The sequence below is a fragment of the Mus caroli genome, unplaced genomic scaffold (assembly GCF_978045245.1).
Source record: "Mus caroli unplaced genomic scaffold, Mus_caroli_1 scaffold_3, whole genome shotgun sequence".
Lineage (NCBI taxonomy): Eukaryota > Metazoa > Chordata > Mammalia > Rodentia > Muridae > Mus > Mus caroli.
In genome coordinates, this window is record NW_028227258.1 from 132,644,866 (window position 1) to 132,671,673 (window position 26,808).

The following is a 26,808-nucleotide window of genomic DNA, read 5'->3' on the forward strand; positions in this document are numbered from 1 at the left end:
TACAAGGTACCTCCTGGTACCATGAACTTGGTCCTCAAGTAGTTGGCTTTCAGGTCAGGTATAGTTCTGGGGCCTCTGGGGCCTGTGTCTGAAGTGTATGGTACCTTCAGCTATAGGAAAGTACCCTGAACTGCTGGGGCAGCTGAATAGAAGTAGCTTATAATGTTTTAAGAGGCTCTTTGACAGCCCCAGCTAGCTCAAGAAGAGCTTATCATGTTTAGTGGGTATTTTAATTTTTGTTTTTTTTAGTGGTCTTAGGCTCTTGGTGGAAACACTGTCAGCAAGATGGAAAAATTTCACTTAAAATATATATGTGTGTTTATACACAGCCTGTGTATATTATTGACTATTTTCCTTTTTTCTTTTCTTTTAGGTAGATAATTAAGAGTATTATTCTTTTTTTTCAAGTTCCCTATCTCAGTTTTTTAAATGGATATTTTATTTATTTACATTTCAAATGTTATCCCCTTTCCCGATTTCTGCCCCCAGAAGCCACCTATCATATCCCACCTCATGATTTTAAGAGGGTGTGCCCCAACCCACCAACCCATTCTTGCTTCCCCGCCCTCAAATTCTCCTACACTGGGGCACGGAGTGTTCACAGGACCCTTAGGACTTTTTTCAGACATCCTTACTGATACTTTACTTTTCTCCATCCTTCTTCTCTCTGATCCTTCCCCTCTCTGATTTAAATACCCTTTGTGGTGGTTTGAATAAGAATGGTAACCACAGACTTATCTGCTTGAATTCTCAGTCATCATGGAGTGGAAGTCTTTTAAAGAATTAGAAGGATTAGGATCTAGAGCCTTGTTGGAGGAAGTGTGTCATTGAGGGTGAACTTTGAAGTTTGCAAAGCTTAGGCCAGGCACAGTCTTGCTCCATCTGCTATTTATAGGTCAGGATGCAGCTCTCAGCTATTGTTGCAGCAGCAGCAGCAGCAGCAGCAGCAGCAGCAGCAGCAGCAGCAGCAGCAGCAGTGTGTATGACTACCTGTGTGCCGTCTTGCTCCCAACCATGATGGTAATGGACTAAACTTCTGAAACTGTAAGCAAGCTCACAGTTAAATGCTTTTTACTTTTTGTTTTTTTATAATTGGCTCAGCCAGGATGCTTCTTTATAATAGAAATGTTACCAAGACACCCTCTTTTGTCTCACTTCCCACTTCAGCTCAGTTGTACTCTGCTATTCTTCCTGCTAATGCTCCCCCAAGTACATTCTAAACATTTATCCTTATACTCACTGGTAAGTACCTTTTTCAACCCTCATCAAGGAAACCTTATTTGACATAAGAGACCATCACAGAAGAACATAACCTATCAAAATGCAAAATTGTGGATTCCAGTTCCAATTGATAATCTATAACACAGTGTCTACATTGTGGAATGTGGGTCACAATGGTGGTAAGACACACAGCAATTTGCAGGAGAGTTTGCAGTGAAATTGTGTCTCCTCAGAATGTCAGAAGCTACCTCCAAAAACTCTCCCCAACATGGCTGCCTATGGAGCTGAAAAAGAATGACATCAGTAGAATCTCTAATGTGGCAGGCTGAAAGCACACCTACCGGTTTTCAAATACTAAATGGTCAGCCCTAAAAGCTCACATGCAAGTAACATTATACAGACTGAACGGGTTGTATTTATAAATTTAGGAACCCACACACACACATACACACAAAACCCTCCAACAACTGCAACAAACAACAATTTAAAAAGAGTGGCCACAAATTTGAAAGAACAACGGGGCTATATAAGAAGAATTGAATGAAGGAAAAGGAAAAAAATACTATTTGTATTATAATCTCAAAATTATTTAAATATTTTATAGTCTTTATGATATTGACATTTTTTATAATAAAACGTGTACTGCTAAGCTCCCACAGGGATAAAGGATTTTTACCTGCTGGCACTCAGCATCATGATGGATGTTACAGTCCCAAATGCCAAGATCACTCACCAGCTCAGTCTTTGTATGTATGTGTGTGTGCATGCCCAGCATATGCATGTATGTGTGCATGTGTGCATGTATGTGTTCAACTGGAGACCGTATGTGTGTACATATTCTTGTATCACTGTACATGTGTCTAATGGTGCCAACGCACTGTATTTGTACAGAGAGACTGACATCAGATGTCTTTGCTAATTACCGTCTACTACATCATTGTTTGAAATAGATCTCTCAATGAACCTGTATTTTCACCAATTTATCTGGACTAATTGGCCATGAGCCCTTGGGGTCCTCTTGATTCTAACTCCCAGCAATGGAATTACAAGTATATGGTGACATGTTTCATTTTCATTATAGGTTCTAAGGTTCAAACTCAAATCTGCGCATTTGTGTAGCAAGCAGAACCATAACTCCAGCTTCATTATTTGCAAACTAGATATCCATACAATAATTTTCACCAGACTCCTTAATTCTGCATATGCTTAACCCATTTACCACATGCATCAATATGAATCCTTTACTATCATTTCCTTCCTTAAAAAGCCTTCACAATCAAATCCAAACACCTCACTCATAGTAGACATTTCTTTCTGTTTGTTTAAACACAATTATATCCAACAATGTAGCCTAACCCCAAGGACTTATTCTGTATATCCCACATAAGCAGAATTGATTTGGATAATTGGCCAGTTAGACAGTTAACATATTATACCTAAGCAGAAATGGGATAGCTATGGCATAAGCCAAATTTTATTCTTTAATAGGAACAGAAGATCTCTTTAAATTCCAAACTTGGACATGAAGAAAGACTCTAGATCACCATAGTATAAAATCTAGGAAGAAAGAATTTTATCACAATTACATTGCAGATATACCCACTTGTCATTTATGTCCCATATTCATCTCAAAACATATAAATCATGGCTCAGTCTGCTCCTCTAGAGCATTTATTTTGAGGGGTAATTTATGTAGCTGAAAACACAAGTCTTATTCTGAAGCCATGATATTAACCCCTAGAGTATTCCTGGTCCAGTGTGCAGCAAATAAAGATAATAATATCTGCTTTTAAAGATGATTGTGAGAACTCGAGATAATATTTCAAAATGCAGTAATCATTGATGCTGATGGACATAACCAAAATTTTGTTCCACGCACAATTATCAGAATTCTTGATTGTTTAATCTCTATTTGTTTAAACATCTGAATGCTGGGTTATGGGACGTTGTTTGTTCAATTCTCCATAATATGTCAGCCCAGAGGGCCGAGCCCTGAAGAAAGCTGCTGTCCTCAGGGAATTGTCTAGATCCTAATATCTCTCATCAGAAACCCTGCAGGAGCAGAAGACATGTGGTTGTGAAGGCTGGATCAGCAGTGAGTCTTGTATGATTGCTAAGGTAACATGATTGGGCTTTCAATATAAGAGTTCTTGGCGGTTCTTGTCTTCCTCTCTATCTACTGCTCAGATTATAACCTAAATAGCTCCTCACTGGTTTGGCAACACTGTCGCCTTAGTCTTCCAACTCTGACCTTCAGAGCCGTGTGCCAATTTATGGTTGATTTCATGAGTTACTCCTAATATTCCTGTGTGTTCTGGATGGAGCTGTGAGTGAACTCAAACCATCGTTTGCCCTCAAGTCTCATTAGTAATTAATGAGCCATACACTCTAGGCTCTGTGAAATCTAGCTATTCTTTCTACTCTTGCAATATGCAGAAAACTCTCTGCCCTCCTGTCATAGTGTCTCCCTTTGTCACTGACAATGGTAGAATCATCCATATGCAAATCACCCACTTGATTGGTAGATATGCACCTTCCGTAGACTCCAGCTTTACTTGTTGCCCATGATGTTAACTGACTTTTGAGAGGAGGTTGGGTGGTAAGAATTGTTGTGAATTTAATTGATTTTTTATCACATTTAAATTTGTATCAACTTACATAGAAGATGTGAGGCATTATACAAAAGTAAAAGAAAAAAATCTATAATTAACAGAAATAAAGTTGGAACATGGAGAAAAATACAAGTATAGCCATTGCAGAATGATAACTGAATTAAAATTCTAAATTAAGAATATAGGTTAAGTGGTATCACTTTAATTAAGAATTCAATGGTTTTTTTTTTTTTCTCAGTTTCCGTGGAGCCAAAGCCAAGCATCATAAACTTTTTAAATCTAATTAAGAAAAGATCACAAGGCAGAGAAAATGTCCATTTCCAAACAAAGCAAACACTTTTGCAGGAATTTTCTTTTATATTTTGAACACTGATTTCACACAGTGACACTAGATAAAATACTTTGCCTCTGTCATGATTGCTGAGATTAAAAGCAACATAAATCTAATGTGAGACACAGGCAAGATGAAGCCTTTCTCACCCTCTGTGGGGGCTTCTGTGATAGAGTTTTTAAAGATTTCTTATTTAAACTTTTTTAATTGTATGCCTCTGCATGTGCATGTACATGAGTGTGCCAGTCCCTAGGGAAGCCAGATGACAGCATCAGGTCTGTAGAGGTGGAGCTGCAGATGGTTGTGAGCCATGATACCATGGGTGTTGGAAACTGGACTCTGGTCTTCTACAAAGCAGTAAACCCTGATCCCTCTCCAGCTCCCCTATGTTAGAATTGTACCTTGGCTGTAGAACATGATAGTATAAAACGTTATTTCAAAGATCTTACATATCTGAAATTATGACTAAATCTCATCTATATCGGATTATGACCAGGTACTTTCCTTAACACAGGCCAACATTCTTGGTTTGTTTTGTGTGTTCTCACTCCCCTGTCATGCATTCGAGTGACCAGAGAACTCCAAACATACAGGACCAAATTAACAGTTCTACCGTTAGCCAAGATGCAGGAAAATGGTATCACTAGGCCTTTCCTTCCCTCCTCCATTTGCATGTTAAGCCGTCTCTTCCATGTTCATGTTTCTTTGGCTGACATCCTTACCAGGATGTAACCCAAATGTGGCCCCACGTGTCATGGTTCTCTTCTTTGAAACTGAGTAGTAGATTTCATCCACTAGAACAGCTATTTTGTCCAAAAAAATATTTAAAACTTGTGAGGTTGTTGGTCCGTTTTTTAATGAACAGGGACATAGTTCTAGGAAGCCTTCTCAGCAAAAGTGATTTTAAATTGAATATTAAAAAAAAAACAAATTAGGTAAAAAGAGATGGAGGAGAAGAGAAAGGCATTGAAGAGAAAGGCAACTGTGGCATGGGGTGTGTGGAGCTGGAAGCTGCTGAACACTGAGGGATTTGAGAAGTTCACATGTGTAATGATAGAGTGCTAAATAGAAATAGTAGGTGAGGTAGCTACAACCAGAAGTGAAAACCTGAAACATACTAACCCACATCAAGGCTTAGCAGGCAGTTCTGAGTGCTACAAAGAAAAGAAATATGGGTTTTAAATTTTTTTTTTTAAATTATACTTCCAAAGTATTACTATAAGAGCTGGAAAGTTATCCCAATGAGTAAATATCTTGGTTTATAAGCTTAAGGTTCTGACTTTGGTTCCCAGCACCACATAAAATATCAAATGTGACATTTGTATCTGAAACCCTGATACCGAGGGCAAGAGACAGGTGTATCCTGAGAACTCTCTCTGCAGTTACTCTAGCCTAAACACTAAACTCCAGGCTTAGCAAGAAAACCAATCATAAAATAACGTGGAGAGTAATTGAAAGAAAATGTTATGTGGCCTATTGGCTTACAAACATAACCACACAGGAAAGAATTCACACAAAAATAACACACACACACACACACACATTAAAAATCACTATGACTATGACAGTACTTAAAATACCAGATTACAAAAAGCATGATGCAGTTGTCACCAGTTAAGAGTCACTAGTACAGCTGCCACAGCCTCTGTGAGTTTAAGCCAGATGAGATTCTAATGTTGAGATGCACAGGACCCCAACCGTAAACTCGAAGCTATCTCCAACTAATAGTCCCTCACAAAGGAATAATTCATTTTCTCCAACATATCTCATTGGGTAAAAGATCACATTTGAGGGCACACCTGTGACCACGAATGTACTACCAACATAAACCAAACTCAATGGTATTTTTTGAGGATGTTTGTTTTGTCTCACAGTGTTTTGTCTGGGTATATATACAGATCTTTTGCTTATATCTTTCTGCATCTGTGTTTCTTGTGCTTTTTCTTTGGCTCTTTTGTTTGCTTTACCACATGCTGGTTATTTATTTATTTATTTATTTAAGGTTTTTCTTTTTTTTTTTTTTTTTTTTCAGACAGGGTTTCTCTGTGTAGTCCTGGTTGTCCTGGAACTCACTCTGTAGATCAGGCTGGCCTTGAACTCAGAAATCTGCCTGCCTCTGTCTCCTGAGTGCTGGGATTAAAGGCGTGGGCCACCACGCCTGGCTTTATTTAAAATTTTTAGGTACTTATTTGTATTCTAATGAGAAAGAGAAAGAAAGGATATGGATTTAGGTAGGCAGTAAAATGGAAATAATTTAGAAGGTATTCAGGAAGAGGAAACTACAATCAGAATATATTACATGGGAAAAAATCCAATAAGGAATGAGTCCATTTTAATAACCCTTACACCAGAGCTTATATAGACACTATCAAAAGCACTCATAGTGTGGCTGATCAGTAGATACTATTGTGGAAGAAAGACCACTAATTTGAGTGGGATGTGGTTATGTGGTGCCCTAGAGATGGAGGTATGGAAGGCTTTATTTGTGGGGCTACCTTACAATGGGGATGTGCTGACACAGTGTGTTTGTTTAAAAGGAGGAAAGTCAGCTTCAGCATCATCAGGCTTCACAATGCAGAATGATATCCCCTGGGTGGGGACCAGGCATTGCATCCATATGTGACTCAAAGTACGCAAGCAGCCACCTGAAAAAAAAGGTGCTGTTTTGGGCACCACAGTCTTCTAGCTAATGGTAGAAAGTAAAACATCTTAAGTGAAAAAATTACACAGGAGGGAATAGAAAGGAGTCCAAGGAGTTCACTTTGAAGATTATCAGGACATTAGGGGGAGGTCAGAGAATTCAAGGAAGATGTTTTGAATTATCATGGAGATAGAGGAGAACAAAGAGGATTCAAGAGGCACTAGAAGGGTATTTGGACAATGACCAAGACCTCTGAAGTGCAAAATAAGAGGAAAGTACTCCACAATTTGATTCTGTGCAATTTTTAAAATGATCTTGCCAGAATCTCCATGTAGGGAGAGGTTCTGCTTCTCTGTGGAGAGAAAGAAGCTAGGTGTAAGGAAGGTAAGGAGTGAGATTTTTTTTAAAAGGAAAAGCTACTTTGAGATTCTATCTTACACCTGTCAGAATGGCTAAGATTAATAACACAGGTGTGAGCTCATGCTGATGAGAATGCAGCACGAAGGTGACTCTCCTTCATTGTTGGTGGCACAGCCAAATTGTACACCCACTATGGAAGTCAGAGTGGTGATTCCTTGGGAATATGGGAGTTGGTCTACTTCAAGATCCAGCCACACTGTTCTTGAACATATACCCAAATCATGATCTATCCCACCACAGAGACACTTGCTCAACCATGTTCTTTGCTGCTCTGTTCACAATAGTCAGAAATGGGAAGCAGCCTAGATGTTCCTCAACAGAAGAATGAATGAAGAAATGTGGGACATTTACACTATAGAATATTACCCAACTGTTTAAAAAATGAAATCACAAAATTCAGAAGTAAATGGAAAGAACAAGAATAAATCATCCTGAAAAAACTATCCCACAACCAGAAAGACAAATATGCTATGAATTCTTGTATAGGTTTAGATTAGCTATGGAGTCACTGATGACCAAACTACCATCTGATAACCACAGAGGTTAGGTGTGGAGTAAGGGAGGATGAGTCTTGTTAAGGAAGGGAAATAGAATAGATAGCTATGGGATAATAGGGTAGCAGGATTGGAGGATCAAGTGGAGAACAGAAAGAAGGGGATGAGGAAGAGAATACAGGGGAAGAGAGTTAAATTTAAGGGCCATTTGAGGGATAGTATGAAACCTAATATAGTAGAAATATTTTGGATATGGGAGATACAACACCAACTGGTCATCTCTTTTTCACTATGTGAAGTTCCAGTACTGAGATTGGGTTACATGTATTTGAGTTGTTAGTCAAAGTTTTCCCATGGGAACCCCCAAACAACACAGGATGTTACCAAGATTACAGATTTGTCTCAACAAACTGACAGCAAGTTACTATTGCTGAATACAACACCTACACAATTTATTGAACTTGGAGATGTCAAGCTGATGTCCACGGAAAGCCTTTTCCTCTATATTCTAGAATCTTTGGTTCAAGAGGGTACTTGGCATGCTACCAAAGAGAAAAATAAACACTAAGACAATCCTTTTAATCTACAATGGTATCCTGCCTGCAAGATATACTAGGGCAATGGTAGCACAAAGTTTGTGGGAGTAACGAGCCAATAACTAATTTGACTTAAGGCTCACTCCATGAGATGGAACACATTCCCAGCACAGCTTGGGTAATCAAGAATCTGAGACTAGATAGTGCAGGAGCCTACTGTAAAACCAAATACTATTATTTTAAAAAGTCTCAGTGATAAAATGACCCTGATGACATTCGTTTATACTCATAGATCAGGGCCTTGCTCAGCCATCATCAGAGAAATTTCTATGTCTCCATCAGTTCCTCCCTTCAAGGCTTAGTGAATGCCCCCTCTCTAATGTAAGCCCAGATAGGGTGGATGGCACCAAAACAAGGCCCCCGAAATCAGTATGATCACAGCTCATATGAACTTCCAGAGCCTGAGGAAGCATGTATAAAGCCTTCATGCATCTGTACTAGGTCCTCTTTGTGTATTTTATACCTTCTAGTTTAGTGTTTTTATGGGATTCCTAAGCATGTAAATGAGTGAATTTAATTCTTATGCCTTCTCTTGAGCTCTTTTTCTTCTGTTGGTGTGTTTTTGTCCAACTGTCATGTCATGTCATGTCATGTCATCTCATCTCATCTCATAACATATCACTATTCTCTAGCCTGTTTGTTTTCTAATGAGAGACAAGAGGGATGGATCCAAATGGGAGGAGAGACAAGGACGAATTGGGAAGAAAATAGGGAGGGGAAACTGTAGTCAGGATATATTATATAAAATATGTCTATGTTCATAAAAGGAAAATGAAGAAGGAAGAGGAGGAGGGCAGGATGTGATAAACCCAGGTGTAGACTTTAGTTAAAAAATACAGTACATTTTCCCTGAGCAAAATGACAGGAGCTGAGATAAATCCCCAAATTTCTAACACTCAGCTAAGAATCTCATTTGTTATATAGAAAACCACTGAATTTCCCCACCCACTGCTAACACCATCACAGTAGCATTTGGTTGTAAAGCATGCCATCTCACAGACTCTGAGCCTCTTTTCCTCTGATGCTAAATTTGAGTTTGTATCTTCTTCTACAATCTAGTATTTTCAATACTCAACTATTGTTCTCTAAGGTGCTGGAGAGTGTGAAGTCAGAGATCAAGGCAGCACTCACTGGTCAGTATCTACTGAGGTTCCATTCTGTATCCTCATGGAAGGCTGCAGTGAGACTCCTTCAGAATGACATTGATTACAATTACTAACGCTCTACCCAGATTGCGTAATCACATCCCCCAAATTCCCAGCCCCTAATAAAATAATCTCAGAGGTTATTATCTCCACACAGAATTTTGAGACATGTACACATTCAGAACACAACCTCTCAGATGTACAAAAAATATGTGCAAGAAGCTATGGATCATCAAAACAAATTTAGATGTACAGTGACTACCCACCTGTTATTGTATTTAATCCTATGGCTATGGCCAACCAACAGCTCTAGCTAATATATTCTAAGTGCTGCTGCTGTGTAAGACACACACACACACACACACACAGAGAGAGAGAGAGAGAGAGAGAGAGAGAGAGTGAGAGCAAGAGCAAGGAGTTTATCTGAATCATCACTTTTTTTCACAGGCTCCATTCTGATAAACTGAACTATTTATAGATAAGGAACTAGATCAAACTACATAATCTGCATAAGGTAACCTTGTAGTAAAGTTGTTAACATTTTTAGTCTGAAATGAGGCAAAAGATACTGCCCCAACACATATTCTTCCCAGAGTACCTCCCCCTCAAATCCTGAGTGTCATGATACATATTCATAAATGAGGAATGATAAACTAACATGCTATGTTTTTAGTTACACAGAATTAAAGTTCTCTCATGGTCAGCATTTCTACATTGAATCAGTACTTTGTTGGGAAATGATGGAGTAGACACATAATAAACACATAATAGCTAAAACTCATTGGTCGGAGCCATGATTTACTAGAGTTCTGCTGAATGCTAGTTATGAGTTTATTGTCTTCATTTTAAAGTTTATCTTATATGGTGATTGTTACACAATGAACTATGAAGTCAGCTAGGCAACATAGGAAAATTGATTGTTCTTTATATTAGGCTTTTAAATTTGACATTGTGTATATCAAATTTTTCATAAGTAGAATAAGAAAATGGCACAAAATATAAATTAAGATGTGTAAAGAGAGCCTCTTCTCAGAGAGAAAGGAGACAATGCATTGGCCATGAATAGAGATCATTGTGCCAACAATTCACTATTTGGTGTTTATGTCTATGTGAGAAAGTATGTGCATATATTCTCATGTGTATACATATATGTGTGTATGACTGTGTGTTTGTGTGTGTGAGAGTACATTCATGTGCATGTGTGTATGCCTATGTGTGTTCATGTTCCTTTTTTGTTGTTGGTTTTTTTTTTTTTTTTTTGGTTTGTTTGTTTGTTTCAAGACAGGGTTTCTCTGTATAGCCCTGGCTGTCCTGGAACTCACTTTGTAGACCAGGCTGGCCTCGAACTCAGAAATCTGCCTGCCTCTGCCCCCTGAGTGCTGGGATTAAAGGCGTGTGTCACCACACCTGGCTCATGTGTTCATGTTCCTATGCATGTGTATACGATCTCTTTCTGTTTTTAACCGAAGGCACAGAAACTAGAGATCCTCTCACTGCTATTCATAGAAATTTCTCATCACTCCACGGTCCTTAAAGAACCTTTCTTGTTTGTTCACTTTTAGCTCCAGTGCCCAGTCCAGGTCTCATCCACACTCTTTAGGCATCCTTTTTTGTGGATTAAATATATTCTTTTATGAGAGACATGTTTATGTGTAATATATATTTATTTTTATGAATTGCTTTCTGATATTATTAGAGAGAGATAAAATGGATGATTCAGAGGTGACACAAATTGTGCATAGAAGCGCCTTGAGATCACATAGCTCTTCTACAGTGTGCCCAGAACAGAAACTGTCTCTCAAATCTGTCAGCCTTCCCTCCCTGAGTCCAAAGTCTGAGGAAAAAAATGTAAAAGAATGAGGAAAGATTCTCAGTGTTGAGTTCCTGATACTTGAGTGGACAAAAGCTACTGAATAGACTTTAATACTCAACACTGAGTGAAAACTAGAGAAATTCTTGAACTTTTCCAAAGCCTACACAATGGGATAAGGAGGCAGAGGGGAAACATTCCTTAAATTCAACTTTCAAGGACTAAATTTAGTGCCTACCACAAAAAGTGCTTAATATGGAAAGGGTAATGAATTTGATAATGATGGAGAAATGCCATCAATCTGACAAACTAAACAAGTTTTTTAACCTGACATAGACCCGTTCAACACATCAGCTGTCATCTGAAATGAATTCCGTTTCTAATTTCTCTTCATAAATAATGCAGCTAATTGAAAGGTAGTTACAATGAAGTCTTTAACCTCCTCCAATATGAAAGCAATCTTCCTGCATTGGTTAGAAGCTTCTACTCCTTACAGGAAATAAAGCCCAGACATCCTAGATCAAAGAGCTGAGACTTACACAAGAGAGCCCTTTGTACAAAAGTCAGCACACCCAATGGTTTCCTCATTTTCAACTTTTTAAAATAAATTTAGCACTATATTAAAATATAGAACTTATAAAAAGCTCATGTAGGGTGCTTAAACTCAGAGACTGGTTAAGGATACCACTTTTTAAGGCTCTTCGTTGTACATATATATGATCTCTGATGCCTAATGTGTGCATATTTATATTAATTAAAATATACCAGTGACATTTAAATATGTCTGACTGGAGTGTAATAATTTGATATCTACACAAACTTTACAGTAGAAAGCTGTGACTCTTTTCCAATGGGAATAAAGAAGAGCTAGGAAAGAAAGATGTTTCCTGACGATTCCGTGTAAGTGGCATGGGGGGACAACACCTACTTTTCTGAGGTGTCTCAGTGTGGACACCAGTGATTGCTTTTGTTGCAAGTGGAAAATTTAATGGCTTGCATGCTGGAGGTGCAGAGGAGAGAAAGAGATCTATGGAAGCATTTAAGTTTTTAGTGACTTAATTATTTCATCTCTATGAGAAGACAGATTTCAGCAAATATACCAGAGGAGGAAAGGCATGCTTATAAATGGATAGCTGAGCTGAATATCTTTCCAAGGCTAGTATTAAAAATGGAAATTCAAGACAGATTTTTAAGTGGCATGCCAACTTATATTCAAAGGTTTACAAGTTACTAAAAATGTGAATTATATAACTAAATACTAAAAGTCTAGGTAATTTTCATTAGTATCTGGCCCTATCCATTAAAAGGCATTTACTGGAAATAGATATGCTCATTCCATATTATTATTTAGATTTCATTATATATCTGTCAATAATAAGACAAGAGACAACTAAAACATACAAAGATATGCTATGTTTTATAATAGAGAATATTGCCAAAATTTCAAAGGTTGTTGCTCCTGAACAAGTCCAGATCTTTCCCTAATAAGAAATTCCTTCTGGTTGAAGCTCTAATATCACGTATTATTTGGTGTTATATGTTGAAATTATTCTGGAGAGGGAATGAGGTAGTGCTCTAACTAGGTCAGAGTAATTTACTTTTCGTGAAAGTAGGAATGATGGATGAATGAAGGAGGAACAATGGACACAAATGAAGGAAAACAGAAAACATGGAAGGAAGAAACAAAGAAAGGGATGAATGAATGAATGAATGAATGAACGAAGGAACAAAGGAAGGCACTGGCTACATAATGCCAGGACTCTGCTCACCAGAACAGCACAGTAATGAGCAAGGGCAGCAAACTGCCAAGAGGCCAAGGGGAGAGTCAGAGAAAAATAATGGTCAACAATATAAAAGACCAAGAAGAGAATATAAAAGACACATCTTGGAATGGACAGGACACTATTGGTGCCTTTTGTCTGACCTGAAAGTCTAGCAGCTTGTATATGTATAGAAGAATATTAATTATATACATATAACAAAAGATATGTTTGTTATGATTTACTCTTAAGTACATGAATAACATGACATTTGGGAGAATGCCTTTGGCTAGAATCACAGAGAAAGTTTAACAAATGGATGACATTTAATGTGAAACACCACTAACTGGAGTTTGCAGACAGACTTGGGGATGAGTTATGTCCTCGGTTCAAAGGAAAGTACTTGAGACTCTGAGGAACCATGCGTGTGTGCCTCTGTGTGTGTGTGTGTGTGTGTGTGTGTGTGTGTAAGTTTATAATGTGTATGAAGTTGATGTTCATTTGTGTGCATGTGTTTATGAAGGCCAAAGGAAAACCTCTGCCATTATCCTTAGGAACTCTGACCATCTCCTTTTAATCAGGGTCTATCATTGGCCTGGAGTCACCAATAATTAACCCAGCTGCAGTGTCCCAGGGATTATTCCATCTCCTCAGCACCCAGATATGAGTGACAAGCATGCATCACTATGCTGCAGACTTTTAAATGTGTTCTGGAGATTTAACTCCCATTTTCAGCTTTGTGAGGCAAGTATTGTAGTGACTAAGCTACCTCCCTGGGCGGGAATCTTATTCCGTAGAAGATTCAAGGAAGGAGCAATCACTGACCAACTTTGCCTCATAGAGATGAAAGTTAAGTGTGTAAGACAGTACCATGTCATGAAATCACATTTCTCTTTCATATATACTTTTAAAGAAATGTCACCAACTAAGGAGATATAGCTAGGATATTTTGGGGTGTCATAAATAAACACAGAGAAGAATTTGAGGGAAACTAAGACCTTGTTCAATTTTGGCCCGCAACTTCTCACTAGAGTTGTATTTTCTCAGCAATCCAAACAAGCCTTTATGGGAGCCAAGTAACTGATACATGCCACTTTCTGTTACCTTTGCTAGCTGGCCTAGGCCCTCTTCATACCTCTCTGTGTGACCTTGTGATTCCAACAGAGCCTGATGTGCAGTGTCAGCCTATGTGTATATATGATGGCAAAGCAATGCTCTTAACAGATGAGGTCCTTTTCTGGAAAGAAGCACCTGCAGCTCGCTGGGCGCAGGGTCAGCATCCTTACAGCAGCACAGATGTTTTAAAGCAGATGTGTGACAGGCACAATATACACAGCAAAGTAAAGAAGGGAAGTTCAAATACACTGAGGTCATCAAGTTCCAATGGTATATGGCTGTCTTCTTTTCTGTGAGTCTTTGAGTTTTATGACAAATGTCTGCTACAACCTCAGACATCACTCTGTCTTCTGCAAGATAAAAGTCTCGAGAGAAACTGGGACTAGTGGGATCATGTCAGTAAGTAACACAAGCCCTTACTTAAGTGGCTCGGGATGGGGGCTTGTAAGTTCAAGGCTAGCTTTGGCTATATTACAAGAACTTGCTCCTAAACTGGAAATGAGCCTATTCAAAATTTCTGTATTAATAAAAACTACCTTCCTACAGTCTAATCCCAAGCACATTGTGGGCCCCTTCTTTCCAGGTTTTTTTTTTTTTTTTTTTTTTTTTGTACATATAAGGACAGCATATGGTCGTCCTGAAGGTTCTATCTCAACCTTTAACACAAAGCACTTTCAAAGTGAGTCTTCTAGAACCTTTCTGGAGGTTGATGACTGTGCTGTCAAAGACCTTCCCAAAAGTCTTCCTGTGCCCAAGTTTTCTTGTAGGTGCTCAGCAAAACCTCTGTCTCAGCAAAGCATCTCTGCCCAGAAGCTACTGTAGCTGACAAGCAAGGGGTTAGAGCCCTGACATGTGTGGTCACAGGTTTACATTTCACATGAGCAAAGTGCATTTGTTAGTTATATGAAATAAGTTTTGTTTGTATACAATGCTGGATTTCTGAATGGAAAGAACACATACAAAACAGAAATTAAGTCACTGTCACAGTGACTTCATGAATATGCAGTTTAATAACTAGAAATGAAATAAGGTAAACCATACTGTCTCAATTGACTAGAAGCTCAGTTTTTTTTTTGTTTTTTTTTTTTTTTTTGTACTGCTTTGTGAGTTTATTTCTTTTAGGAATTTGGTAGCAAGAGAAACTGTCTTTCTCACCTGGAGACCTAGTCACCCTCCAGTGAGGACTAAGTTGGGGTCTGATTTATTTTTTTTCCCCACTGTTTTTTTTTTATTACATATTTTCCTCAATTACATTTCCAATGCTATCCCAAAAGTCCCCCATACCGCCCCCCACTTCCCTACCCTCCCATTCCCATTCTTTTGGCCCTGGCATTCCCCTATATTGGGGCATATAAAGTTTGCAAGTCCAATGGGCCTCTCTTTCCAGTGATGGCCGACTAGGCCATCTTTCGATACATATGCAGCTAGAGACAAGAGCTCCGGGGTACTGGTTAGTTCATCATGTTGTTCCAACTATAGGGTTGCAGATCCCTTTAGCTCCTTGGGTACTTTCTCTAGCTTCTCCATTGGGAGCCCTGTGATACATCCAATAGCTGACTGTGAGCATCCACTCCTGTGTTTGCTAGGCCCCTGCATAGTCTCACAAGAGATAGTTATCTTTGGGTACTTTCAGCAAAATCTTGCTAGTGTATGCAATGGTGTCAGCGTTTAGAAGCTGATTATGGGATGGATCCCTGGATACGGCAGTCTCTAGATGGTCCATCCTTTCATCACAGCTCCAAACTTTGTCTCTGTAACTCCTTCCATGGGTGTTTTGTTCCCAATTCTAAGAAGGGGCACAGTGTCCACATTTTGGTCTTCATTCTTCTTGAGTTTCATGCGTTTAGCAAATTGTATCTTATATCTTGGGTATCCTAAGTTTTGGGCTAATATCCACTTATCAGTGAATACATATTGTGTGAGTTCCTTTGTGATTGTGTTACCTCACTCAAGATGATGCCCTCCAGGTCCATCCATTTGGCTAGGAATTTCATAAATTCATTCTTTTTAATAGCTGAGTAGTACTCCATTGTGTAAATGTACCATATTTTCTGTATCCATTCCTCTGTTGAGGGACATCTGGGTTCTTTCCAGCTTCTGGCTATTATAAATAGGGCTGCTATGAACATAGTGGAGCATGTGTCCTTCTTACCGGTTGGGACATCTTCTGGATATATGCCCAGAAGAGGTATTGCTGGATCCTCCGGTAGTACTATGTCCAATTTTCTGAGGAACCTCCAGACTGATTTCCAGAGTGGTTGTACAAGCTTGCAATCCCACCAACAATGGAGAAGTGTTCCTCTTTCTCCACATCCTCGCCAGCATCTGCTGTCACCTGAATTTTTGATCTTAGCCATTCTGACTGGTGTGAGGTGGAATCTCAGGGTTGTTTTGATTTGCATTTCCCTGATGATTAAGGATGTTGATCATTTTTTCAGGTGCTTCTCTGCCATTCGGTATTCCTCAGGTGAGAATTCTTTGTTCAGTTCTGAGCCCCATTTTTTAATGGGGTTATTTGACTTTCTGGAGTCCACCTTCTTGAGTTCTTTATATATATTAGATATTAGTCCCTTGTCTGATTTAGGATAGGTGAAGATCCTTTCCCAATCTGTTGGTGGTTTTTTTGTCTTATTGATGGTGTCTTTAGCCTTGCAGAAGCTTTGTAGTTTCATGAGGTCCCATTTGTCAATTCTCGATCTTACAGCACAAGCCATTACTGTTCTATTCAGGAATTTTTCCCCTGTGCCCATATCTTCAAGGCTTTTCCCCACTTTCTCCTCTATAAGTTTCAGTGTCTCTGGTTTTATGTGAAGTTCCTTGATCCACTTAGACTTGACCTTAGTACAAGGAGATAGGAATGGATCGATTCGCATTCTTCTACATGTTAACAACCAGTAGAAGCTCAGTTTTAACCAAATGCCATTAACACAATAACCATGATGGCAAAGAAGAGAAGAGTGGCTTCTTGGAGTAGCTAATGACTGCAAAGAAGTTCGTGAACTAATTGTAGCCCCAGCCTAAAGTTAGCAATGTTTGCTGTTCATCTCTCCCTTTCACAATAACCTTCTATTTCAGTTTCATATAAACCACTAATTCAAAAAAGTAATTTTACATTAGATAAAATAATTTCATCAGCTTAGCTTCTCCTTTCCCAACACATTTCTCATTTGCATATCTCAAATTCACCCTGCTCCTGCCCATCTGTCACCTGGAACTTTGGGCAGCATTTGAAAGAGATGTTAGTAGCACATGACCTAGGAATGGAAGTGCCATTGATTCTTGGAGAAAGAGAGAGAGAGAGAGAGAGAGAGAGAGAGAGAGAGAGAGAGAGAGAGAGAGAGAGAGAGAGAGAGAGAGAAGAAGCTTCCATTGTATAAATGTGCTCTGGCCACTGTCCTATCATGTGTGTTTTCCGTGCCTACCATCTGATTTCTATTTGTATCTTCACTTAACTTTGAAAAAGATCTTCTTTTGCCTGGGCCTCCTTTCAGACATGCCAGCAACAGCAAAATGCATGTATTGACACTAATACACTAATTGATAATGGTGGTTTATACCCCACATTTCACAGTATAAACTACATATAGTAGCATATAAAGTGCATTATATGCTAAAAAGAGCAATTACATAAGGATGACATAGTCAATAGAACTTATATTTAAAAAGAGTCACTAAATTGTCCTATACCAGGTGCTATATTAATATAATGATTATTTTAAACATGTAAACCTGAAAAATATCATGTCATGTGAGGATCAACACTTGGTGAAAAATAAACACACTTACTCAAATGATTTTAGTGAAAAGAAGAAACACTGCTAATTATACAAGGAAGACAGTTTTTAAAACTCTTATTTCTTTTCATTTACAAAAGTATTATTTATTTTAGGAAATCTATGAATTTGAAATCATGTAACCAAAGAGATGAATGATCATTTTATTGTTCCTAAATTACATTTAAGCACATTTTGTTGCAGAATAAATATTCTGTAACCTATATTTAATATGTATAGTCTTAAGTACACTTGGGTAACTTCAAATTCTTTGGGATATAATTTATTATAAATTTTTCAATGACAGCTTTTGTCTTGAATTTATTTTTGACTATAGTTCTACATGAGAATTCCACAGCTAGTAATTATCATGGCTTAGTTTCCCATCCTTTCAGTTTGATATCATACTTGTGTAAGTAATAAATAACAAATTTATAGTTTTCTAAATATGCCCCAAATTATATACTATAGAAATATTCACATATTTGGAAGATCAAGCTGTACTTTCAAACATTAATTTCTGCATATCCTTCTCCATCTTTGCCTATCTTTTAATAAGCAAAATGCCTTTTATATCCTACAACATGGAATTGAACTCAAATACCATCAGCTTCTATAGATATTTTTTTTACAGTAGAGAAATCTTTCTCCTTAGCCCCTTGCGTGGGCAGGTCGATTTTTATTGAAAATGGCTTCAAGCTGGCTCTAATATTTACTCACTTATGCAGGTACGTTCGTCAGCATGGCGTCTGTATCCTGTGTCACACTCACAGTGGAAGGTGCCCAGAGTGTTAATACAGCGCTGCTGGCAGCCTCCGTTCACCACGGCACACTCATCCACATCTACAGGGGGAAGACAGATGGCCAGGATTACAATGTCATTCCAATGTCAACTTCAGAGAAGTGGTACAAATATTTCTTTGATACACAGTATGAGTTATATTGTACAAAAGCACCATCTCTGTTACCACAAATCTATGCTTGTTTGATTCGTTTTGCTCCACTATGTAAACAAAAAATGTAGATGGGAATGCTATTCAGTTTTTTGTTGTTCAGTTTTTGTTTCTTTTTGTTGTTGCTGTTGTGGTTTGAACAGCAACCACAAGTATTGTGATTGTCTCACAATTTTCTGTTCCTCTCACACTGGCTAATTAGACAGCCCTGAGATAAAGATAATTCTCGGGGAAGGAAAACTGGAGGAGAGAGTTGCAAGGAGCTACTCTGTCTGGAGCAGCATACACTATGAGAGAAACACCTGTTTTCAGTCTGACCATGCTGAATAAAGCCAGCAATGGAGTTAAGAACTTGAGTCTCCTTCTCATATGCTACAGAAGACATCAGAGCAAAGACAGATGGCTCAAATGAAACCATAGCTTAGTGTCCTCAGGAAAACATCAATACATTGGACCCACTGGTTCAGCTTCTTAAACAAAAGGCCAGTTTTCTGGAACACCATGTTTGTATAAGAGGTTGCTTATTCACTTTTAAAATAAAATGGAAAATAGTCAAGAAAAACAACTCACAATTACCTAAGTTTTATTATCAGCAATAAATGCCACCGGGATACACAAATATGATATTGATTTCTCACTGAAAAAAAAATCATTTCATTTCCCCACACTTACAGTTTGTTTTGCCTCATGCAATTACTAATTACATATTTAAAATTACAAGAGGACCAATTTTAGGCTGTCTATGAGTAAAAATAAATAAATTCTAAACTGTCTTGTTTGGAGGTTTGTATAAGTTAAAATCAGGGTACAATAGATGACTGTAATCCAAGTAGTTTTTATTTTAAAGCAAGAGAAATCTAAATTCCAGGGTAATATAGGCTACATAATGGAAGGGAGGGAGGGAAGAAGGGAGGAAGGAAGTGATGGAAGAAGGGAGGAAGGGATGGAGGGAGGGAGGGAGGGAAGCGACTTCTACAAGTTTCACACTAACAGACATCCCTATCTTGGGATGTGGAATTGCAGGGTATAATCAGATTCTCATTGCCATTAAACTCAAACCTTCTGGAAAAGATTTTCCTGTGAACGGTCTTTCCTAAAATATGAGTCACCAACTGGACAGTTAGATTGAATTTTTTTCCTAAGGCACAGAGAAAGCACAGCATGACAATAAGTATCACAGCCCATCTCCATGTCCAGATCTCAGGATTGGTAAGGAATATTCGTCCAAAAGTAACAAAAGGGTTTTCATTTACCAGGTATTGATTCTGTCTCTTCTGAAATAAAAGTGACACTATATTTTCCACAATTGAGTATATCTTTCGAAAAGATAAGAAATCCTTGATAACCTCCTCATACTTTGAAAGTAAATTTTATTTCAGGGATAAGAATTACTGACATGTCAAAATGTGAGCGTTTTTATTAGATTCTGAGTCTGTGATAGCTTGTCCCTAGGTTTTTTTTTTAATATATATATAAATTGATGATAAAACAGAATTCTCTACTTGTTGCCTATTCTTTGTGCAGAGATTTAATATTTATACAGGTTAAGCTTTTGTCTTTCTCTCTTTAGGGCATTATTCTGTAGAGCTGCTATATAATTCTGAGTCTTAACTCTCAACCTCTGGACTAGAACTAGGCCTTTCATTTTGGATATATAAATAAAACACTTAATTCCCAAGCATATCATACTTTCCATGATAAATCACTTGACACCTATCATGAATCATACTGTAACACGTTATATGTGTAGAGATAAATTGAAGGAGTCTTAAAATACACAAAAAGGATAAATCTTTTCTTTGGGGGAAGGGAGACAGATATACTCTATAATGGAGTAAACCTTCAGTTGATGGGATATAGTGTTAGACAATTTTTAATTTTTTTTTATTAGGTATTTTCCTCATTTACATTTCCAATGCTATCCCAAAAGTCCCTCATACCCTCCTCCCCAACCCCCCACTGCCCCACTCCTACTTCTTGGCCCTGGAGTTCCCCTGTACTGGGGCATATAAAGTTTGCACGACCAATGGGCCTCTCTTTCCACTGATGGCCGACTAGGCCATCTTCTGATACATATGCAGCTAGAGACCCGAGCTCTGGGGGTACAGGTTAGTTCATAATGTTGTTCCACCTGGGATTGCAGACCCCTTCAGCTCCTTGGGTACTTTCTCTAGCTTCTCCATTGGGGGCCCTGTGTTCCATCCAATAGATGACTGTGGGCATCCACTTCTGTATTTGCCAGGTACCGGCATAGCCTCATCAGAGACAGCTAAATCAGGGTCCTTTCAGCAAAATCTTGCTGGCATATGCAATAGTGTCTGCGTTTGGTGGCTGATTATGGGATGGGTCCCTGGGTGGAGAAGACTCTGGATTGTCCATCCTTTCATCTCAGCTCCAAACTTTGTCTCTATATTGTTCCCCATTCTAAGGAGGAATGAAGTATCCACGCTTTGGTGTTCCTTCTTTATTTTCTTGTGTTTTGAGAATTGTATCTTGGGTATTCTAAGTTTCTGGGCTAATATCCACTTATCAGTGAGTGCATATTAAGTGAGTTCTTTTGTGATTGGGTTACCTCACTCAGGATGATATCCTCCAGATCCATCCCTTTGCCTAAAATTTCATAAATTCATTGTTTTTAATAGCTGAGTAGTACTCCATTGTGTAAATGTACCACATTTTCTGTATCCATTCCTCTGTTGAGGGGCATCTGGGTTCTTTCCAGCTTCTGGCTATTATATATGAGGCTGCTATGAACATAGTGGAGCATGTGTTCTTATTACCAGTTGGAACATCTTCTGGGTATATGCCCATGAGAGGTATTGCTGGATCTTTCGGTTTATTTTAATTTATATGCATGTGTGTATTAATTGTACGAAAGTTTATGTGGTACACAGAGCCCACAGAAGTGCGCATCATATCCCTTGAAACTGGGATAACAGAAGATTGCTAGATGCCATGTGGTACTGGGAACTGGACCCTCGTCCTCTGTTAGAACATACAGTTCTCTTAAATGCTGAACCATCTCTATAAACCCTAGACAACATTTTCAAATCATAAATCTGGAGCTCTCATTTGCTATAAGAGATAAAGGCACACAGATGCTGTGTGTGTATGAAGAAAATAACTTTTTTTATAAATATTTTTTATTATGTATTTTCCTCAATTACATTTCCAATGCTATCCCAAAAGTCCCCCATATCCTCCCCTCCACTCCTCTACCCACCCATTCCCACTTTTTGGCCCTGGCCTTCCCCTGTACTGGGGCATATAAAGTTTGCATGTCCAATGGGCCTCTCTTTCCAGTGATGGCCAACTAGGCCATCTTTTGATACATATGCAGCTAGAGTCAAGAGCTCCGGGGTACTGGTTAGTTCATAATGTTGTTCCACCTACAGGGTTGCAGATCTCTTTACCTCCTTGGATACTTTCTCTAGCTCCTCCATTGGGGGCCCTGTGATTCATCCAAAGTTTTAGTATTTTCTTATCAAAAACACAGAGTTTTTTAAAAATTTTAAAGTTTCATTAACTATGCTCACACAGTATAATGGGTATGGTCTTCACAATGAGTTTCTCTACATAAACTTTGACATGTTTATATTCTTAATCTATCTATAAATCTTTACTCTGTTGTAAACACACACACTCTCTCTCACACACAAATAAACATACAAACACACACATACAAACATGCATATACATACATACAAACACACATAACACACACATAAACTCATATACATATAAACCAAATAGCCTATGCTCTTTGAGACACATAGTGCTGCGGAAAATATTATACTTTTGGAACTTATCTCTGGGTCATACTTGCTTTCTGGAGACTGCTTCCTCACCATAAAATAGGGTGATTAGGGGTGTTCATGTGTCCTGTGCTATGACGGACTGTGTTATTTTACTTGTTCACGGATGGCATCCCAGGATAAATGGCTAATTCTTGACTTTATATGTAGACATCAAACAACAGATCATTTTATTTCATTAACTAGTAGAGTTGAAAACACAAGATTTTGAGGTGAGTCTGTGGATCAGGAGGAGTGAGCAACAATTCAGAGGGGTCTGTTTGGCTTAATAAGAGAAAGGGAGAATAAAATGAGAACTGCCTGAGTTGGGGGGGGGCATTCAAAGTTGCAGCAAATGAAATATATGCCTTTGGATCTCTTGAGCTGGACAACCTGGTTGGAAAATGAAATGCAGTTGAGAAAAAAAGCCCAAGCCTCCTTTCATTAGTTGGGTAGTAAGGCGTTCCTTGTCTTGCTTTGCCACATACTCTGGGGGCAGGTTGAAACATAGCAGCCTGTGTTCTCACAGCAGCCAAGCAATCTTATTAAAAGTTAAAAACCCAATCATTTGTGAAGTACCACAAAACATGAAGGTATTGCTTTGACTTTTTCCTTTATTATCTTCTTTTAGAAGGTAGCAGGTTTGCTGATTGTTCTGACATTGTGAAATCAATAGTTCTGAAACCTGCACGCACAAAAGAACCTCTTGGCATGCATTTTGAAATGCCAATGCCAAGGTTCCAAATTTAGTCTGATTTAATTGGTCTTATTATTAGGTCTGGGAAAGAAAACAATGTTAAAAAAGCACCCTAAGTGATTCTAATGTGCAACCCAAGCCAAGATCACCCAGAGTAGTTAAAGCTTTAATTACCCAAAGATGTTGTTAAATGCAGACACTGATTCTCTAGGCCTAGGGCTTCAAGCTGAGATCCCAAATACACAACTAGACCCAAGATGATCTGGATGTAATTGGCTTGTGGCAAGCATGCAGATACTCCTGTTCAGCCACCAAGACAGGATGATCATTGTTGTGAAGGTCTGCTTTAACCAAATTAGACCAAACCAGTCTAAATGTTTAAATCAGTACACCAGTCAGATTATAGGCATATATATCTGTGTATGCACACACACACACACACACACACACACACATAGACACATAGCACCATAATTGAAATTATCAAACATTTTATTCATCAGAAACCTTCAAAAATTGATTTCCAAAAGTGTCTGTATAGTCACTCTAATAATGATAGCAAGAGAATGTCAGCATCATTTCTCATGAAATATAATCTGCCTCTGTAACGTATGAAGGAAACCTTAGATCTTTTCTTCTGGAGTGTGTTGTATTTAGGACAAATCTGAGCTGAGCTGTCATGATGCTAGACGCTCATGCTGAGGCTACCTAAGGTGATTTTCTTTCCCTCCAGACTTGGCCCAACAGAGTTAAAAACCAGAAATGTCAATATTACATTAAAATGTTATTATCAAGTGTACTTCATGTGAAGAAACAATTTCTCACAAAATTCTCGGAGCTCTGTCTTCACATCGGTTGCCTACCAGAAAGCCTTGCCCTTGGAATTGGAACCTCCGGACACTGCTGAGAACAGTGATAAAGTCATTAGAAATTTTTTTCAGTATGATCATTGTGATATAGACCCTGGATATCATACTGTAAGAGACTGTCAAAAACAATCAACTATGTCTGTTGTTTTTCCTTTTAATATCCTTTCTGCTGGATTTACCCTCCAAACTATTTCCCCAGATGGTCACAGAATATAATAGCTTAAGAGAATTCACATTATTATCAAATGTGCTTTGCACATGAAAGTTCTCTGAGAGAACAATGGACCACTTTTGTTACTGCACAATTGAAATTGGTTCGTGTCATTTTTTTGTTTGTTTGTTTAGATTGTGTGACCATTTACCTGAGAAACAGAGTAAAACAAATTAGTCTTCCACTTGCCCCATAATATACTTTTCTCAGAAGGTTGTTGACTGAAAATAAGCAGTGCAGGGGCTGGAGTGATGGCACAGCAGCTCAGAGCACTTGCAGTTCTCAGAAAACAGTTTTATGCCCAGGACCTGATAGCATGTAACTCCAGTTCAAAAGGATCTGACATCTCTCCAGCCTCCAGCATCTCACATACATGATATATACATGCCATGACAGACACAGACACATGTACACATAAGTAAAAATAAAAATACAACTTTTTATTTAAAAGAAAGCTAAGGGGCATCTTTACTCTGCAGGTTGTTTCATAGAAGTGTTGGGTGTAGGTGGGGAAGGGGGATGTTTTCCACTGGCCTCATTGGTAGTAGGTGGTAATCATTCCACATAGTAAAGGGGCTTTTGCTTGTAATTCTTTAGTGTGTGATGAGAAAAACTCCAGAAGTTAATCTCCTGGTATACGTAATCCATAAGTAATCTAGGGATGAGTCAATGAACAGATGAATGCTTGGATTATGTCCTGTCATTAAATATTTCATGCCACCTGTATTTGCCAATATGAACCATTGTCTCTGTTTCCTCTGTTTCACTCTTGCAAGAGACATTAAAACTTATTACTATTAGAACATGCATGTGCCAATACACATATCACAACATGTATGTGCAGGTCAGAGCACAACTAGGGCAGATGTTTCTCAGCTTCTACCCTTAGGTGGGTTTTTTCCTTCATATTTTTGCTTTATTTTAATATTTTGGTCTTTGTGTTTGTTTTGATTGTTTTTTTTTAACTTCAAGCAAGTGTGTGTGTGTGTGTGTGTGTGTGTGTGTGTGTGTGACAGAGAGAGAGAGAGAGAGAGAGAGAGAGAGAGAGAGAGAGAGAGAGAGAGAGAGAGAATATGAAGTTGGGTGGGTAAGAAAATTGAGAGGATCTGGGCAGTGGAAATTTATAAATTAGTTTCAGCGTGTGTTCTATGGGGGAAAAAGGTATCAACAACAACAACAAAATCCAAGGCACAAAATATTTCCTAAATTTGCTGATGAACAAATTTAAACCATACCTGCAGTAATGTTGAGTGCCTGCCTGCTTGGCAGACATATTATTTTCTCCTTTCATTTGTAATAACAGTCAGAAATCCCTTTGGAAGGCTTCACCTATGCTGTTTCAAAGAAACCATGTGGTTTATGCGAGATTGAGCAACCTCCTTTCATAACCAGGTAGACTCTATCTGACATAGTACCTTCACTGGATTCTGTTTTACCTGTGGCTCTCTCATTAGGAATGACACCTGGACCCTAAGTAGGTGCCAAGGGCAGAACACTCCCTGAGATCCCCTGTGGCTGGGGTCAGGGTTCCAGGCAGGCAGACCATGCTGGGGACAACTCTGGGTGGGCAGAGCAAGCCCAAGATGACTTTCAGCCTGGCACTTTGAATCCACAGCAGGCAGAGCAAGCCTGAGTTGAGATTTAGCTTGCTTGGTGCTATGTAGGCTCAGGTGGGCACAGCACACTCAAAATGATCCCCTGTTTGTTGGCACATAGGCATAGCACTCCTGTGCTGACCCCAGAAACCCAGAGACCCTGGATGACACTAAGATGAACGAGTGAGTGGTGAAGAAGTGGACGAGAAAAAGGAGCAGAAGAGTGTGTGGACAATGAAGAGAGGTAGAGCTGGAGATGCAAGAGTAGTGAGGAGAACCCTTATGGAAATAAACAACCATGTCACCTGGGGCTGTGGTGAGCTGCTGGCCCATGCAGTCACAGAGGGCCCTGTCTGGGTCTATGGCCCTGCAGCAGGAAACCAGGAGAAGAGAGCTGTCCCTCCCAGCTGCAGTTCTCAGGAGAGAGGGCTTCTCACCTCCCTCAGGAAGCACAGTAGAGCTAGCTCTGGTTACAGCAGGCCATGAAGGTGTGAGCAAGAGAGAGCTGGCTTTGCCACCCATCTGCTATGTGGTGGCATAAGCTAAGGAACAATGTCCCCACCCCCACCCTGGCCACCTGTGGCAAGTGGAAGAGCTGGCCTTGGGTCATGAGAACAGGAAAATGGGCCATGTCCCTTACTAGCTGCAGCATTTGGAAGAGTGGACCTTGTTTATTGCCTAGACAGCACAATATTGCTGGCCCTGCTGGCATGGACATAGGTGAACTGGCTCAAGGGCATCAGAGCTTGCCCTGGTGATGTGTCTATGGG

At 39.0% G+C, this 26,808-nt stretch overlaps 1 protein-coding gene across 1 annotated transcript in view; it reads right to left on the bottom strand.

The window, feature by feature from the left end:
• LOC110291392 (EGF-like and EMI domain-containing protein 1) overlaps window positions 1-26,808 on the bottom strand; it is a 699,291-nt gene that overhangs the window by 191,283 nt on the left and 481,200 nt on the right. Inside the window, 1 exon segment of the mRNA XM_085836072.1 lies at window positions 18,640-18,762. Coding sequence (XP_085692198.1) covers window positions 18,640-18,762 — 123 coding nt within the window.